The sequence below is a fragment of the Pocillopora verrucosa genome, chromosome 4 (assembly GCF_036669915.1).
Source record: "Pocillopora verrucosa isolate sample1 chromosome 4, ASM3666991v2, whole genome shotgun sequence".
In the NCBI taxonomy this organism is placed as follows: domain Eukaryota; kingdom Metazoa; phylum Cnidaria; class Anthozoa; order Scleractinia; family Pocilloporidae; genus Pocillopora; species Pocillopora verrucosa.
Genome location: NC_089315.1, coordinates 4,098,353 through 4,114,347, shown reverse-complemented (window position 1 = coordinate 4,114,347; position 15,995 = coordinate 4,098,353). Strand labels below are relative to the sequence as shown.

General features: G+C 37.3%; 1 protein-coding gene across 1 annotated transcript; it reads left to right on the top strand.

The window, feature by feature from the left end:
- Positions 1 to 8,292: 8,292 nt before the first annotated feature.
- On the top strand, positions 8,293 to 10,964 carry LOC131775916 (uncharacterized). Its single transcript, XM_059092035.2, has 4 exons — positions 8,293 to 8,381; positions 9,116 to 9,607; positions 9,818 to 9,848; positions 10,536 to 10,964. The coding sequence occupies exons 1-4, from the start codon at positions 8,293 to 8,295 to the stop codon at positions 10,962 to 10,964; spliced, it is 1,041 nt and encodes a 346-aa protein (XP_058948018.2).
- Positions 10,965 to 15,995: the final 5,031 nt, after the last annotated feature.

The window sequence follows — 15,995 nt, the reverse complement described above, 5'->3', positions numbered from 1 at the left end:
ACAATCTCGCCTTTTTAACACTCAAATCTTCTTTTTCAACCTCATAAGACCTCAGAAAACGATTTATGTAAACACTGCGTTCCTCTTTGCGTGTAAAATAATTTAATTTCGAAAGCATGCATTTTTCTTCAGTAAAAGTACTTTGTGAGTAAAGTTAATTTTCAGCATGTGCTAAACCTTCAAATGGATTAAGCTTTGGGCGGTAGAATTACGAAAAGATGTTCTCAATATTACTATAAAAATTTCTTTGGGCAAATGATTGAGAGCGATACGAAAGCTTTTCAAAGTCCGTTAAAATGCAGTTATTTGACCTTTCGCGGTCAACATTCCAGTTGCGAGTCACGCACCTACTTTAATATGATTCAACCCATATGAGGCCGGAAAATGTACATGGGTACACATTTCCAATTGCTCTAACTTCATTTGCTGTAGAATAAAGATCCAAAGACCATTTTACTTTGGTTATCTTGTCGCTCGTCGTATTTATAACATCTGATGAAACTGCCTGTCAATCTGCAAACTGTCACCAACCTTCGTTGTAAAACGTTTGACATCTTTCTGCACTGTGGCATCTTATCCAGCGGTTCAGTTGACTGTGAGTGTTGTTCGGTTTGTGGTGCAGTAGATCTGATCGATGCTTTTAAAAGTTGCTCTACACATATGTTGCAGTCAACGTAGTTTTGTATACGGAGAGTCGCCACGCGATGCAAATCATACAATGGAAAGTTATTTTTTTAGGGGTTAGGGGAAGGGGAAAGTAAAAAGACGTCACTCTGCTGCTAAGCTTTTTTGTTGAAGTGAACATCGAAATCTCTTACATGTAAGTCGCGGAGATCGGGCCTTGGCTAATACTCGTTGGAGAGCTAAATTTAGTACCTGCTAAAAATAGTAAGCCTAAGTAAACAAAACCTGGTTTATGGTAATTACACGATGCCTATTGTTCGCTTAGAGGCGGGGCTTTGGACTTTGTTTTCCACAAATACACTAACTTACACAGTCAACTTTATTACATAAAAAATGGAAGGTTGTTGTTCGTTCAAGTTGCTTATTGGCGGAGTTTGTGGTTACAACAATAGAGATCGAATGTTTGAAACGGAAATTGTTCCTTTACTTTCATGCACCAAGAATATCGCAAGTCATGAGTCGGCTTTCAAATTTACCAGTCCTGAAGATGAGATCGACCTTATTTTGTGCCGAGTGCACATATGTCGGCCCCTCTGTAGTTTATGGTTTTAAACGGTAGTTGGGTCTGTTAACAGCGGTTAATAATACCACTCCCTTATGCAAGCCCCACCCATTGGCCACGGAGCATAGCACCCCAGCCTCACATAAGCCACACATCCCCACCACTGCGTTTTGTAGCATGGTGTTGTAAAAATGTACAAAAGGTTCTCTTTCATGCTATTGGGGTATTCCTTGCAATTTAGTGGAAAGAAAAACACCCCTAATAAGTACGACAGGCACAGAGCGCCAAAAAAACAAGAATAATTCCCTGCAATAAATAAATGTATTTTACTATTTGTCACCAGACAAAGATGACACTATTACAAAAATGTTTACAGAATAAAATATTTTGTAGGTTCCAAGAGTTCAATTCTGATAGTGCTTAATTATATGGAGTTTTGCCCTTCACCTACCCCCTAAAGTTCCTTTGTCACCAGTATTGCGTGACAACCCAAATACTCAAAGGGCGTACATGTTTGTAGTCAACTCAGTTTAGCATTGAATGAGACTGTCAGATGTAATTTTTTAGTGCATTGTAAACTGAGCAATACTCGCAGTCAACTGAACCGTTGAATAAGATGCCACAGTGAAGAAAGATGTCGAACGTTTGACAACAAGATGGTGTTCGACAGGGTTGGTGGTTTCATCGGACGTTATCGCTTATACAGACCTAAATACGACGAACGACAAGAGAATCACACTAAAATGGTCTCTGGATCGGTCTTCTGCGGCAAATGAGGTTAGAGCATTTGGAAATATCTTTCTATGTACATTTTTCGGCCTCAAATGGGCTGAAACATATCAAAATATGTTACTCGCGACTGGAATGTTGACCGCAAAAGGTCAAATAACTGAATTTTAACGGACTTTGAAAAGCTTTTGTATCGCTCTCAATCATTTGCCCAAACAAATTTTTACAGTAATATTGAGAACATCTTTCCGAAATTCAAACACCAAAAGCTTAATCCATTTGAAGGTTTAGCACATGGTGAAAATTAATTTTATTCACGAAGTATTTTTACTGAAGAGAAATGCATGCTTTCGAAATTAAATTATTTTAAGCGCAAAGAAGAGCGCAATGTTTACAAAAATCATTTTGTGAGGTCTTATGAGATCGAAAAAGAAGATTTGAGCGTTTAAAAGACGAAATAGTGATTCGTTTTTGCACGCGAAGCCCTCAAACTCGTGCAATAATTTGCTACTAAAAATGACGATTTTAACAGAATTTCGTTATTCGTAAAAAGATATTTGCCAAAAAAAGTATCCAGTGATTTTAGTTATATTCTAGCCTATCTAACATTAAAATAAGAAAGAAATCGATTTTCCACCCTTGCCGCGATATGTTTGATTTTTACAGACAAACGCTCCTAAGACTTCTTTCTAAAGCTGACGTTTTGAGGTTAGGCCGTTCGTCGATCTTCTTGGTCGTCCAAGAATTTTTTCCACCCCAGTAAAGTTAGCAAAGAATGATTCTTTTGACGGGGTATTTAAGCAAAATAGGCAAGCGAATCGCCATTTTTTCGAAGCGTATCTTCAATGTCATAAAATTGTTGTCATAAAGAAACTTTAGACCGAACCTGCATACCCCATTCTTAACCGTTAAGAGTTTCTAAGACTTCTTTCTAAAGCCATCGTAGTATCCTTACAACTTCATAGGCTAATTGTTTCGTACTTAACCCTAAACTTGTAATGTCGCGGTTTTTATGTCTCAGGAATTGCAGCCAACTCCTCCTAATACAGATGTACTATTGCTTCTACCAGCTGAAGAAGTTCTCTATTTGTTGCTTTTCTCAGCTTGTCCAAAAGCGACAGAAACAACAACAACAGCAACAACTTTGTTTGTTTATACTAAATTAAAAATGGAGAGAATACAGGCTGCCTATAATAACCATTGGGAGCTATAAAGATAGGGCAACCTTACTTAGGTTATAATAATTGACTATATTAAAGGGCCAGGTACCACACACGCGCACACACTACACAAAACACAAAACAAAATAAAGCTAGTAGAAAAATAAAGACAGCAAAAGATAGCTAAGTGTGCCAGTATTAAACAACGGAGGGCCAGAAGAAATATAGTTTTGGTAAATCTGCAATTAGTATTTAATAATAAGAATTGATTTAAACTTTTTCCTAAAACGTCTCATTGAGAGAGAGAAGCTTTATGTCATTGCTTACATCATTCCAAACTTTATCACCTGAAAGCTTATGCTGTAAATTCCATAATTTTTTTCTGGCCTTTAGGATAACATAAGTCATCCTAGAGAACAACCGAATGTTATATCTATGTATGTTCCTAGCAGGATTAAAAAAGGGTATCAAAGACTTAAGGTAAAAGTTGGTAATGGAACTAACACTGCAAGTTGAAGGGCAATGATAAAACACAGCTTGATCACATTTAAGTCTTTAAATAAAGGACTTAAGTGTTCAGTGAAGCTGGAAAAGATGATTATTCTTGGACGGTTAAGAATATATGAAGGTCATATATTTGAACTGCGGATAAAGACATGAATGAAAGTGATCTTCGCAGTGATGTGCACTACTTAGGCAGTAGTGAAAATAGGGCCTGAAAAAAATTCAGGCCTGTACGGGATTTGAGTTAACAAGCTAACTGGGAGCTGGTCATGATGGTGGTTCTAAATAAACCCGTGAAGTGATGAATAGACGGTTAAGAATATATGAAGGTCAGTTGGTAGAGCGCTGCACCGGTATCGCAGAGGTCATGGGTTCAAATCCCGTACAGGCCTGAATTTTTTTCAGGCCCTATTTTCACTACTGCCTAAGTAGTGCACATCACTGCGAAGATCACTTTCATTCATGATTATTCTTATAGCTTTCTTTTGTAATGTAAATAGAGGTTGCAAAGTTGACTGATATACATATCCCATACTGCTTACGTAGTCTTCATTGCTGCGAAGATCGCTTTCATATTCACGTCTTTATCCGCAGTTCAGATATATGACTTTCATATATTTACAGCCGTTTATTCACCACTTCACGGGTTTATTTGGAACCAACACAGTGACCAGCTCCCAGTTGGCTCGTTAGCTCGGTTGGTCGAGCATTGCACCGGTATCGCAGAGGTCATGGGTTCAAATCACGTACAGGCCTGAATTTTTTTCAGGCCTTCTTTTCACTACTGCTTAAGTAGTGTTCATTGTTGCGATGATCGCTTTTATATTCACGTCTTTATCCGCAGTTCAGATATATGACTTTCATATATTCACAGCCGTTTTAACGATACTGTTTTCAAAGATTGGTGACATAAACCTCAACCATTCTTGTTGAATGGCAGAGGAACCTGATTTTAAATGGGTCTTCTGAACGTTTTGCCGTATTTTACTTCTCCTAACATAGAGATCGGTTATATTTCCCAGAGATGGATCGTTCAACTGATTAAACACTGCCGCTGCCACCGCATAATTTTTTTTTTCTTTGACGAAACCAATATTCTCCGATATATCTATTATTACACATATTACTCGAAAGCCAAAGGTGCATTTACTCTGATATATGGTTTGTTTTGTTTTGTTTTGTTTCTTTCTTCAGCAGGATATTCAGCTTTCTTGAGATTTGGATGAGCCGTATTTAAGATAGAAGGCAAAATAAAAGAAGATAAAAGTGAAGGAATATTGAATATAGGAATACTTCGTAATCCAAAAAACCTCTTTGGAAATACTGCTGGTCACCTCTTGAAGTTCCGTCTTGGTAGTTTCCTTATTACAGTCACTGGCTAATTTGTGTGTGCGTAACCCTAAACTTGTCGAGGTTTTCATGTCTCAGGAATTGGAGCCAACTTCTCCTTGTGCAGATGTACTATTGCTTTTTCCAGTTGGAGAAGTCTCCGGTGATAGCATCCGTTCGGAACAAATTTCTTTTGGTTCCTTTTGCTCATCTTGTCGAAAAAAGACGCAAAGAAATAATTACAGAAATTCATATTCAAAGTATTTAGGATTAGAATAAGAAAATCACGCAAAATTTCGTGTTAGAATTTTCCATTCACCATTTTGCGTAATGGCATTGTTGACCATGGAGTCTGTGCCTCAGTGATAGAGCACTGGAGCACAAGTTTGGGGACTCATGAGGACTCTTTGTCCCACGCTCGAAACAAAGAAAAAAATCTTCCACTATTTCGTTACTAAGCTCAAAAATTTAACATCTCTCTAATTCTAAAAAACTTTTTCCCTTTGTTAGGCCTCTTCACCAGAGCACATCTAACAAGAAAGAAGCGTATGTCCCCTCATGGGTTGTGCCTGTGATGGCGAAAGATGATATGATAAAAAAGACATGCTAAATTCAATCTCAGTTTGAGAGTCGATGCCAAGAGAGGTAGTTGCTCCGCAAAACTTTGGTCCAAGATTTGCATCCTGAGTTCCAAACCTGTACACTGCTAAATGTGTTATTCATCGGAAGCCCTATTCGTGCCGCTTGCAAAATGGGCGCCGCATTTTCGAGTCAAAACGACCACTTTTATACAAAAACGGGATTGCTTTCATTATTTTTGGACTTTATCTCCAGGTAACTCATTACTACAAGCTACAAAAGACGGATAAACAGGATAGTCAGTACCTTACCACTTTTGCTGAGTAGGGCCTAGTTAAATAGAAGACGGAATACGCTATCCAACGAATAAATCACCATCCAGCGGATGTGATACCAAAACGTACTGCGCTATCTAACGGATAAAGATTTATCCAACAGAACGCTGGCCCCAACAATTGGGGCCAGATTCTTGCGAGGAAAGATGAAGGTGCAGACATTTCTGCTCTTTGAAACAAAACAGTTTTTCTGCAAGGTATTCATTCCAAACTTTACACACATTAACTGAATCGCTGTCGAGTATTAAAAGTGAAAATTTTCAGTGGCTTCTTGAAAATCTAAAATTAGCAACACGATTTTTATTAAAGTGGAACTTGCATGTGGAACTTATAAAAATTTGAAAACCTGACAATGAAATCTTGAACAACTAACAAAAATTTGCTGGTAACCAGACAAACAGCCTTTTTGATCAGTCCAACTTATTTGTTAAGGCTACTGTGGATAGTTTATGATTCAAAAGATAGAATTTTTGAAATGTCATTTTTTTAGTATCAGATAATGTAATTATTCTATCGTTGATTCTCTTTTGTAGAGTGGTACGGTTAAGTAGTTTGTTAACTTTCCTAGGAGGCTCTTCTGAGTAAATTACAATTAATAATAATAAAAAAAAAAACAAATTACAACAATGATAAATAAAGAATAGAAATTGTATCTTCATATACACAGTCAAAACTTTCAAACTTTCATTTTCAATGCATCATTTCCCAAGGTAATAAAAATGTCACTTTAATTTTGGAAATGCCTTTATTTCTTTCTTAGTCTTTTGTCCGATGTTCACAGCACAAGTAAATGATTGATGCGCCGCCGCATGTCCTGCATATCGGAAAATTTTCATTAACGTGATAAATGCAAAAATATGACTTGATAGAACTAAGAAAACACCTGAGAATGGCAACGCTCGCTCTTCAGTCGTCAACAAATTTCATATATTTATCGTCCAAGTCTTAGCCCCTTTTTCTATTATTAGTGAATACAGGAAGACGTTGGCTCGCAGCAAAAAAAGATAAAAAAAATTGAAGTTTGTGACGATTTCTCACAAAGACTTGCATAGACAATTCACCATACCTAATGAATGTGAAATATAAAGAGAATGTGATCTCTTGATCAGTTACAGCTGGCTTTCCAGAGAATGCTAAGGAGAAACATCAAAATAAAACTGATCATGACCAAACATAGCGATGATGTAAAGAACGGAGAAATATGTAGAGTTCGCCAAATTCCGGTGAATTGTAGGGCACAAATTCTAAAATTTAGCCGCAGTCCGGAGGGGGAGGAGGAGAAGGGAGGAAAGTTATCATGGGATGGGGGGGGGGGGGTACCAAGGGAGCTCTCACTCTTTTACGATCAATTTCATATGTGTAGTTTGTGAGGAAATAGAAAGAGAAAGACCTGACCCATCTCCTTCTCTAACTACTATTGAGTGTCAAAGAAACTAATTAAAAGGTGATCAATTTAAGGAAGCCACCTGCGTATGTTAACTTGTCCATAGCTCAAGTTTTTTAGAGTTCACATTTTCTTGTCTTATATGCATCATTTCTCAAAGTAATTAGAAATTGTGTCTGTAATTTCATAATTTCAAGTGGCTACCAGCATTTTCATTCAACAAGGTTTATGACCCCTAAATTATTAGGGTATGTCGAAGGTCTTAAAAGAAACGTGCAAGCATTCGCCTTTTGAACTGAAGAGGCGAATCCACAGAGAATAGAGAACAGTGCTGGTGAAGATTTCTCCCAATCATCTGAGCATCAAGAGTGGTGGGTGAATTACTAGTTCGTTCAAACCTCATGTTGCCGCCCACCCCATTTCTGTCAATCATTAGTATATATTTTTGCGTGGTTCGTGCGGTTGTCAAATTAAGATCAATAGACTTTAATTGTGCTTTTGTCGCAAACTTTAAATTGCTTTTTGGCTGACCTGCAGACCTTTTTACTGCCTGAATATAGACTAGTTGCCAGTTTTTTCGTTGTTGTTATTCTTGCAGTCCAATTTTTTTTGTTGGACTGCTGAAGGTTCCAGTTATCTACAACTATAAGCGGTTCGAGTGAGCTTTTTTTCTCAAAAACGCATTTCAAAATACGGTGTTACACGCGCTAAAGCTGAGAAAATAATTAAAAGTAAACACCAGTACAAAAGCAGATGATTGCCTCTTGCTCCCTAATGGAAAAATATCCATAAAAGGTGGAAACTGCATTTTTAAATAAGAAAGACGAAGTTGAGAGTAGCAGAGAAATTAGACTATGAAATGAATTCCGTAATTCTTGATGTTTGTTACTTTTGCTAAATTTTGTCAATAGAAGATTGATAAAGGAATTTGTAGGGTTTGAATATGTATACTTAAGACTATTGAACTTTGAAGTTTGAAGCAAATGTCGTTTACGAATTCTTTGATATCCATAATTTTCATCAATCACTTAAGTTCTTAATTCAATCTTATTTGCCGACTTTTTCAGTAGCGAAAATAGGACCAGAATGGTTGAAATCGTCACAGTTGGACACGTCTTCCTCCTGGGTTTACAGGTGTTGGTGTCTTCCAACGTGGTCAGTTCAAAGTCTTATGAGTAAGTTCTTTCAGTCTCATTACCAAAGCTAGTTGGGAAACGATTAGATCAGATTGCAAAGTAAAAATATATTAGAACTGTTTTATAAAGCGTACAACGAAATCTGTTCAGATTGATCGATTTCAAAGCAATATGAGGGGGTAGAAAACAGATGTAACGGAAGCCTCATTGACGCATAAGGGGAATGAAATTAGGGTTATGCTGCGAAGATCGCTTTCATATTCGCTTTGTAACTCTCAGTTTACACAAAAATGGTTTCAAATATTCACAGACTTTCATTCATCACTTTCGCCATAAACCCGTAAGTTACGCGTTTATGGCGAATCAACATCATGACCAGCTCCCAGTTGGCTTGTCAGCATCGGTATCACACACGTAATGGTTTCAAGTCCCGTACAGGCCTGAACGTTTTTCTGGCCTTATTTTCATTATTGCTTTAGTAGTGTTCACTACTACAAGATTCGCTTTTGCATCCAATTCCTAATTAGCAGTTCACATATATTATTTTTATATATTCGCAGTCACATAAACTATTATATTAAGTTAAGAATTAGGACATTTTAAATAGTTTCGCTGTAAGTATGTTAGTGTTTTAAGGTCAATGCCCTCCTTTCACGACTATTATCACAATTTCATTAATGTCATGGCGCGCAACTGAAATTGTCTTAGGATATGGCACATTTATTTGTTCCCTCCTCCAGAACATTCTTTTGATGGAATGATTGTAATTCCAGGTGCTTTGAGGGAAACTGTGCCATGACAGGCTCTTGCCGGTCGTCTCCTGGAGCTGGTTTTAGCCCTTACTGCTGGATAGCATCCGACTCGTGGGGGCATAAGCTAAAGTGTGGGACTAAAAGTGATTGCAGAGACGCTGCTCTTAATTGGGGAAATTGTGTCTTCGCCTCATGTGCTTTTGATCGCGGTAGCGGAAGATCCTGTGACCGGATGAACAGAGAGAAACTTGGAGAGCTTAAAAAGGAATGTGGTAGTGAAGGTTTCAGTTTTGATTCTTGGGCCAACAGGTACGAGAAAGCTCGTAAACTGTACGACAAGTTTAGCCCCTGCGTCGGTGGTGCCATTGAGGATGAAACCAAAAAGGTTATAAAATATTGTCACTGCTTCAACTCTTGTGGAAAAGATCAGACTGAAGATGGCACCTGCACAGTCCAAGGTTTGGATAGGAGATTGGATATGGAGTTGGACGTCAAAACTCCTTACACAGCGGTGTAAGTTTTTTCGGTTTTCATCTTTTTTATTACAAAACTGCATTCTCTAATTTTTCACTGATCAGTGACTTTTCCATCATTCTGGTGACGTTTTGCGTTCCGTAAGCATCATGTAAATCATTACATTAGTCACCAATCTCTTACAGTTAAGGCCATAAACATTAACTTTTTATCATTTACCTCCTCTTTCTCCTTTTTCCTGAAATAAAGATGCGCCTTAGATTGTGAACCGGAAGAAAAGGTATATTAAAGTTTCTAGTAAGTCAATTGTTATGGTTTGTTTTCTTTGCTCAGAGGCAAAAACGATCCTCGAAAAACTGAAGCAGATCTTCATCCTTCTCCTTAAAACCAATTATTTGCACCTTTCTCAAATATTCACGATTCTCCGCCTGGTTGGTTTGCCTCTGCCTACTCATTAGATTAATTTTCTCTGTCCAACAAGTCTATCAAAACCTCACCATGTTGTTGGTTGAAGTGCACTTGGTTGCACCGGCTCTTTTATCCGCGCTCAATTCAAATAACCTATAACAAGTGCTCAAAATTAAATGCAACAAGTTCAAGTAATTTCTGACAGGATTGGAGTTAGACAATTTTCCTCAGTGTTTACAGGCATGATAGAAAAACGTTCAAACTCGGAACTATCAAGAGAGAAATCTGGCCGATAGTCAAAGCGGTTCTGCGAGTCTGCTGCGATCACCACTATCCCACAAGGTTTTCTTTGAAGAAAAAATCAAGAAAACGTGCACAAAATGTTACAAATGAATGGGGTTTTTTCCCCTTTATGATCCTTCTCTGCGTCATTAAGTTTGTCTTTTGATCTTTGGGTATTATAATTATGGGAGCAAAAATTAGAGACAAGGCAAGGGAGAAGCACTAAGGCTATGCCATAAAAAAATTTGAATTAATGTATAACCGTATTTTTCCACAGCTTGTCTTCTTGCAGAAAGTGAAAAACGAGCATCCCACTGAAAAAGCAACTAAAAAGGTCATCATAACGAAAGGAATGACTTCTTCCAAGTCTACGTCCAGTGGTGGAAGTTCAAGTGCAACAGTGTCTGGGGAAGTCGGATTTAAAGTGATGAAAATTTTTGACGTAAAGATCGGTGCATCAGGAACATTGGAGCATAACTGGAGTTTGTCTACAACTAGGACAGAATTTCAGCAAGTAACCAGTGAGATATCCATTGGTGTTGAGCCAGGAGACGAAGCATCAGTGTTTCAGGTTGTTGGCGAGTGTAAAAACAGTGACGGCACTGTTTACACAGTGAAAACACCCACTTATGTTATCAGAGGCAAAGATGGCTCATCCGAAACCAAGAAGGCAGATTTCTCTAAGGCCGAAAAAGGATTGGCGTAGAGAAGATTCAAGACATTAAGTTCTATGCCTTGTCATCAAATAGTTGAATTTCAACCAAATAAAATCATCTTATAATGCAAAGCGTGGTGTTTTTATTTTCGTTGATCTATTTACTCATGTTATTCTCGTCAGTTCGCTATATATGGAAAAATTCGTTTCTCGGCACTAATTGCAAATACTATCTCTAATACCATGTGCTTTTAGAATAATTCTGACTCATTGAACTTTTTCTTTGATTATACCAGCCAGTATAAATCACATTTACATGAGCATTCAGAGTAATAAAGGACCATAAAGAAGATCTGGTCAAATTCAGACGAAGGAACTTTTTATCAACCTCAGGGGCACCTCTCACCATCTGCGCAGGGAGAAAAAAAGATTGAGAAAGCATTAAATTTTCTTTAAATTTGGTTAACTGTGCGATTAGACACATCTCTAGAACTCATGTTTTTGAAAAAATCCCTTTTTATTCACACTATTTCTTCATAACTATTTCCTTAATGGTTTCTTTCAAGTACAGTCTCACATTTGAAGGCGATAACGTTGCGCAAGCTGCACAAATGTTCAAAATTCCACAGAAACTTTAACCCGTGGAAACCACCTGAGTTAAAACCTTTAATAGAAAAAAAGGCAACCTATTGTGTTTGAACCACAATCATTTTGGGAAAACCTTTTATAAACTTCTGTCAATAATATCGTTGCATGCATTCACGTCACTGAGGACGTCTGTCAAGTAATTAGAATTGTGCGACCCATGACTCACGCTGTAAGCCGTTAGCTTGTAATATCTTAGAGTTCCTGACGTTCACAACAGGCGATTTGGTGCATTGCAGGAAAGTGGTAGCTTCCAAGTCACGTTTTCTTCAGTTGGGGCCTAGCTGCACTGGCAAAAACGATTGTTCCTTTTGACAAATTTTCCGTCATCACTGGCACTTAACATGTGCGGATGATTTGTCGCGACAAAAATTTTGGCCGAAGAGGACAAACCTTCTAACGCACCACCGACAAAATTTGTTGTTTTTGATTTTTTTAAAAGAAAGGCAAGTAGGCAGCAATGCACGCACGAACTAAAATAATCTTTTACGCGTTTCGTTTGAGACGATAGTATTCACAAGGCATGTTAAGGTGTTGAACACATACTACTTTTGTGATCAGACCATTTACAAATTTTACGCTTCTTTGGTTCTGGCTTTACTTGGTTTTATTTACGGGCTTTTTCTTCTTTCAATTAATGGTTTTATTACCAGAGATTAACTCGTCTACATCCGAACATGTCGAAAAAACAGCATTAAAAGGCGAGTATTGACAAAGGCGAGTGTTCAACCAAAGGCAATAGGATCTCCGGATCCTTGCGGAACTGGTTACCGCGGAAAGATCGCTCGCGAGATTTGTGACAACCTGATAGCTGCTGAGCTTTTTAACGAGATAACTTTTCTAGATAACTCAACTGCTTTTCAGGATTTTTTGTTCCTGTATTCATTTTTCCAAAATCCGTTGTTAGACCTAGAGAATATTCGGATGAGGCATCATTATTCAAAGTTCGCCTCAAATACACTCTTGGAAGCTTCAAAATGAAGTTTCAAATAACTTTCAATTGCTTTGGGTGATCCCTGTCTCCAGGATAAATTTCTTTAAAGATAAAAGTGTAGAAAAAAAAAACCTCTTTGGAAATACCGCTGGTCACTTCTTGAAATTCCGCCATGGTAATATTCTTCTTACAGTCATTGGCCAATTGTTGTCTGCGTAACCCTAAACTTGTTTTTCATGTCTCAAGAATTGGAGCCAACTCCTCCTAATACAGATGTACTACTGATTTTACTAGCTGGAAAAGTTTCTAGTGATAGGGGTCCTTTCCAAACAAATTTCTGTTTGTTGATTTTGTTCATCTTGTCTAAAAGCTTTGAATAAAGCCACGAAATGGATGCAAAGAAACAATTACACAAATTCATATCCAAAGTATTTAAGAATAGAATTATATATCACACGAAATTACATGTTAGAATTTTCCATTCATGGTGTCGGTATCTCAGGGGTAGAGCATCGGAGCGCAAATTCGGAGGTGTGAGGTACGAATCATTACATGGACTCAGAATATTTTCTTTGTCTCACGCTCGTGAAAAGAATAAAAAACATCTTTCACTATTTCGTTAACAAGCTCAAAAATTTACCTCCTTGAAGTAAAGTCGATGTCGATGCCAAGGGAGGGAGTTGCTCCACAAAAGTTTGTTCCAGGTTTTCATCCTGAGTTCCAAATCTTTAATGTCTTATTCATCAGAATTGTGCTACTTGCGAACGAGCGCCGCATTTTAAAGTCGAAACTACCATTTTGGGGCAAAAACGGCATTGATGTGATTGTTATTGGACTTTACTTCCAGTGAACTCATCACCTCAGGTTATAGAAGAAGGAGAAACTGATAAACAGCAGTTATAGGAACGTTTGCTTAATACTTTACTATTTTTTTACTAGAACCTAGTTAAATAGAAGACGGATTACGCTATCCAACGAATAAATAACCATCGAGCGGATGTAATAGCAAAACGTATTGCGTACCACTAGGGCTCAGTTGTTTAAAGGGCGAATAACACTATCCAACGGATAAATTGCCATCCAGCGGACAAGTGTTAACATAACGTACTGCACTATCCACTGGATGTAAATTTTTCCAATGGATAACGTTATCCACGTTTCGAAAATCTGGGTCTGATAGACATTTATCCAACAGAACGCTTTGTCTTACAATTGGGGCCTGATTCGTACGAGAAAAGGTGAAGGTGCACACATTTCTGCTCTTTGAAAGAAAACAGTTTTTCTGCTAAGTATTCATTCAAAACTTTATACACAGTAACCGAATCACTATTGAGTATCGTGATTATTGAAAGTGAAAATTATCAATTGAAAATCTAAAACTAGCAACACAATTTTCAGTTAAGTAGGAATGATATATGGAACTTATAAAAATTTTAAAACTGGACAATAAAAAGGATTTTCTGGTAGCCAAAAAAACACAGCCTTTCTGATCAGAGTTGATCAGTCCGACTTATTTTTTAAGGCTTCTGTGGATGGTTCATGATTCGAACGCCTCAATTTTTTAAATTTCATTTTTCTAGTATCAGATCATGTAATTACTCTATCGTTGATTGTCTTTCACAGCACAGTAAGGTGCTGTAGTTTATTAACTCTCCTAGATGGCTATTCTGAGTAAATTTACAGTTACTGATAAAAAGCAACAACAACAACAAATTACAACAATGGTGAATTAAGAATAGACTACTTCGCCCATAAAAGTGTATCTTTAAATACCTAATTCATAGCTCAAACTTTCAAACTTTCATTTTAAATGCATCATTTCCCAAAGTAATAAAAAATGTCATTTGAATTTTAGAAATGACTTTATTCCTTTCTTGTTCTTTATTCCAAGGTTCACAGCACCTGTAAATGATTGATGCGCCGCCGCAAGTCCTGCTTATCGGAAAGTTTTCATTCCCGTAATAAGTACGCTAAGAGAGGGAAATAAAGTAAAGTGATTAAGGTGTCTCCTGTATGTTCATAACAAAAAAAAATTGCACAAAATTACCGAAAAGTGACGATTTTAGAGCTATTGATGTAAACACCGATATTCATTGACTTGCGAGAAATAAGAAAACACCTGAGAATGGCAACGCTTGCTCTTCAGTCGTCAATAAATTTCATACATTGACCTTCCAAGTCTTAGCCCCTTTTTCCATTCAGTGAAGAAAAGAAGACTTAGGCTCGCAGCGAAAAAAAAATTGAGGTTTGTAACCATTTCTTGCAAAGGCTTGCATAGGCAATTCGCCATACCTGAGTTATTGTTTATCGTATGAACAATGTCAAGAAAATTGATGAATGTGAAATAACGAATGACCTGATCTCTTGATCAGTTACAGCTGGCTTTTCAGAGAATGCCAAAGAGAAGCTTGAAAATGAAACTGATCAAAGGAGGAGAAAAATACGTAGAACTCGCCAAATTCCGGTTAAGCTGCAAGGCATAAATTCTAGAGAGAAAAGTTATCATGGGGTTGGGGGTAACACGAGAGCCCTCACGTTATAATGATCAATTTCATAGGTGTGCTTTGTGGGGAAATAGAAAGAAAAAGAACTGATTCATCTTCTCCTCGAAGCAACATAACGTCTATCAATTGACAGAGAAAAGAATTAAAAGGTGATCTATTAACTACGAAAGGTTTAAAGTCTGTCGGCTATAAACTTCAGGAAGCCACCCGCGCATGTTAATTTTTTCATGGCTCAAGTTTTCGGAGTTTTAACATTTTCTCTTGTTTTATATGCATCATTTCTCAAAGTAATCACAAATTGCGTCCGTAATTTCATAATTTCAAGTGGCTACCAGCATTTCATTCAACAAGTTTTATGACCCTTAAATTATTGGGGGATGTCGTAAGTCTTAAAAGTCTTTTAAAATGAAGAAGCAACTGCACAGAGAATAGAGGACAGTGTTGGTGAAGATTTTCTCCCAATCATCTGAGCATCAAGATTGGTGGGTGAATAACCAGTTAGTGTAAGCCTCGTGTTGCCGCCTATCCCATTTCTGTCAAGCATTAGTAGGCCTTTTTGTGTGGTTTATTCAGTTGTCAAATAAGATCAATATACTTTACTCGTTTGTTTTGTCACAAATTTTACATTGCTTTTTGGCTGAACTGTAGATCCTTTTACTGCTTGATTATAGACTAGTTGGCAGTTTTGTTTTTGTTGTTGTTGTTGTTGTTGTTGTCCAGTTTTTTTTCGCGGTTCGAGAGATCTTTTTTTCTCAAAAACTTATTCGAAAAATACGGCATTACACGTGCTAAAGACAAGAGTATAATTAAAAGCAAACACAAGTATAAAAGAAGATGATCACCTTTTAGCGCCTCGTGTAAAAAAAAAAAAATTCCATAGAGCATGGAAAATTGCATTTGTAAATGAGAAAGCCGTGTCTAAGAGTATCAGAGAAATTAAGTTATAAAATGAACTGAGCAGTTCTTGATGTTTGTAACTTTTTGCGAAATTTTGTCGAT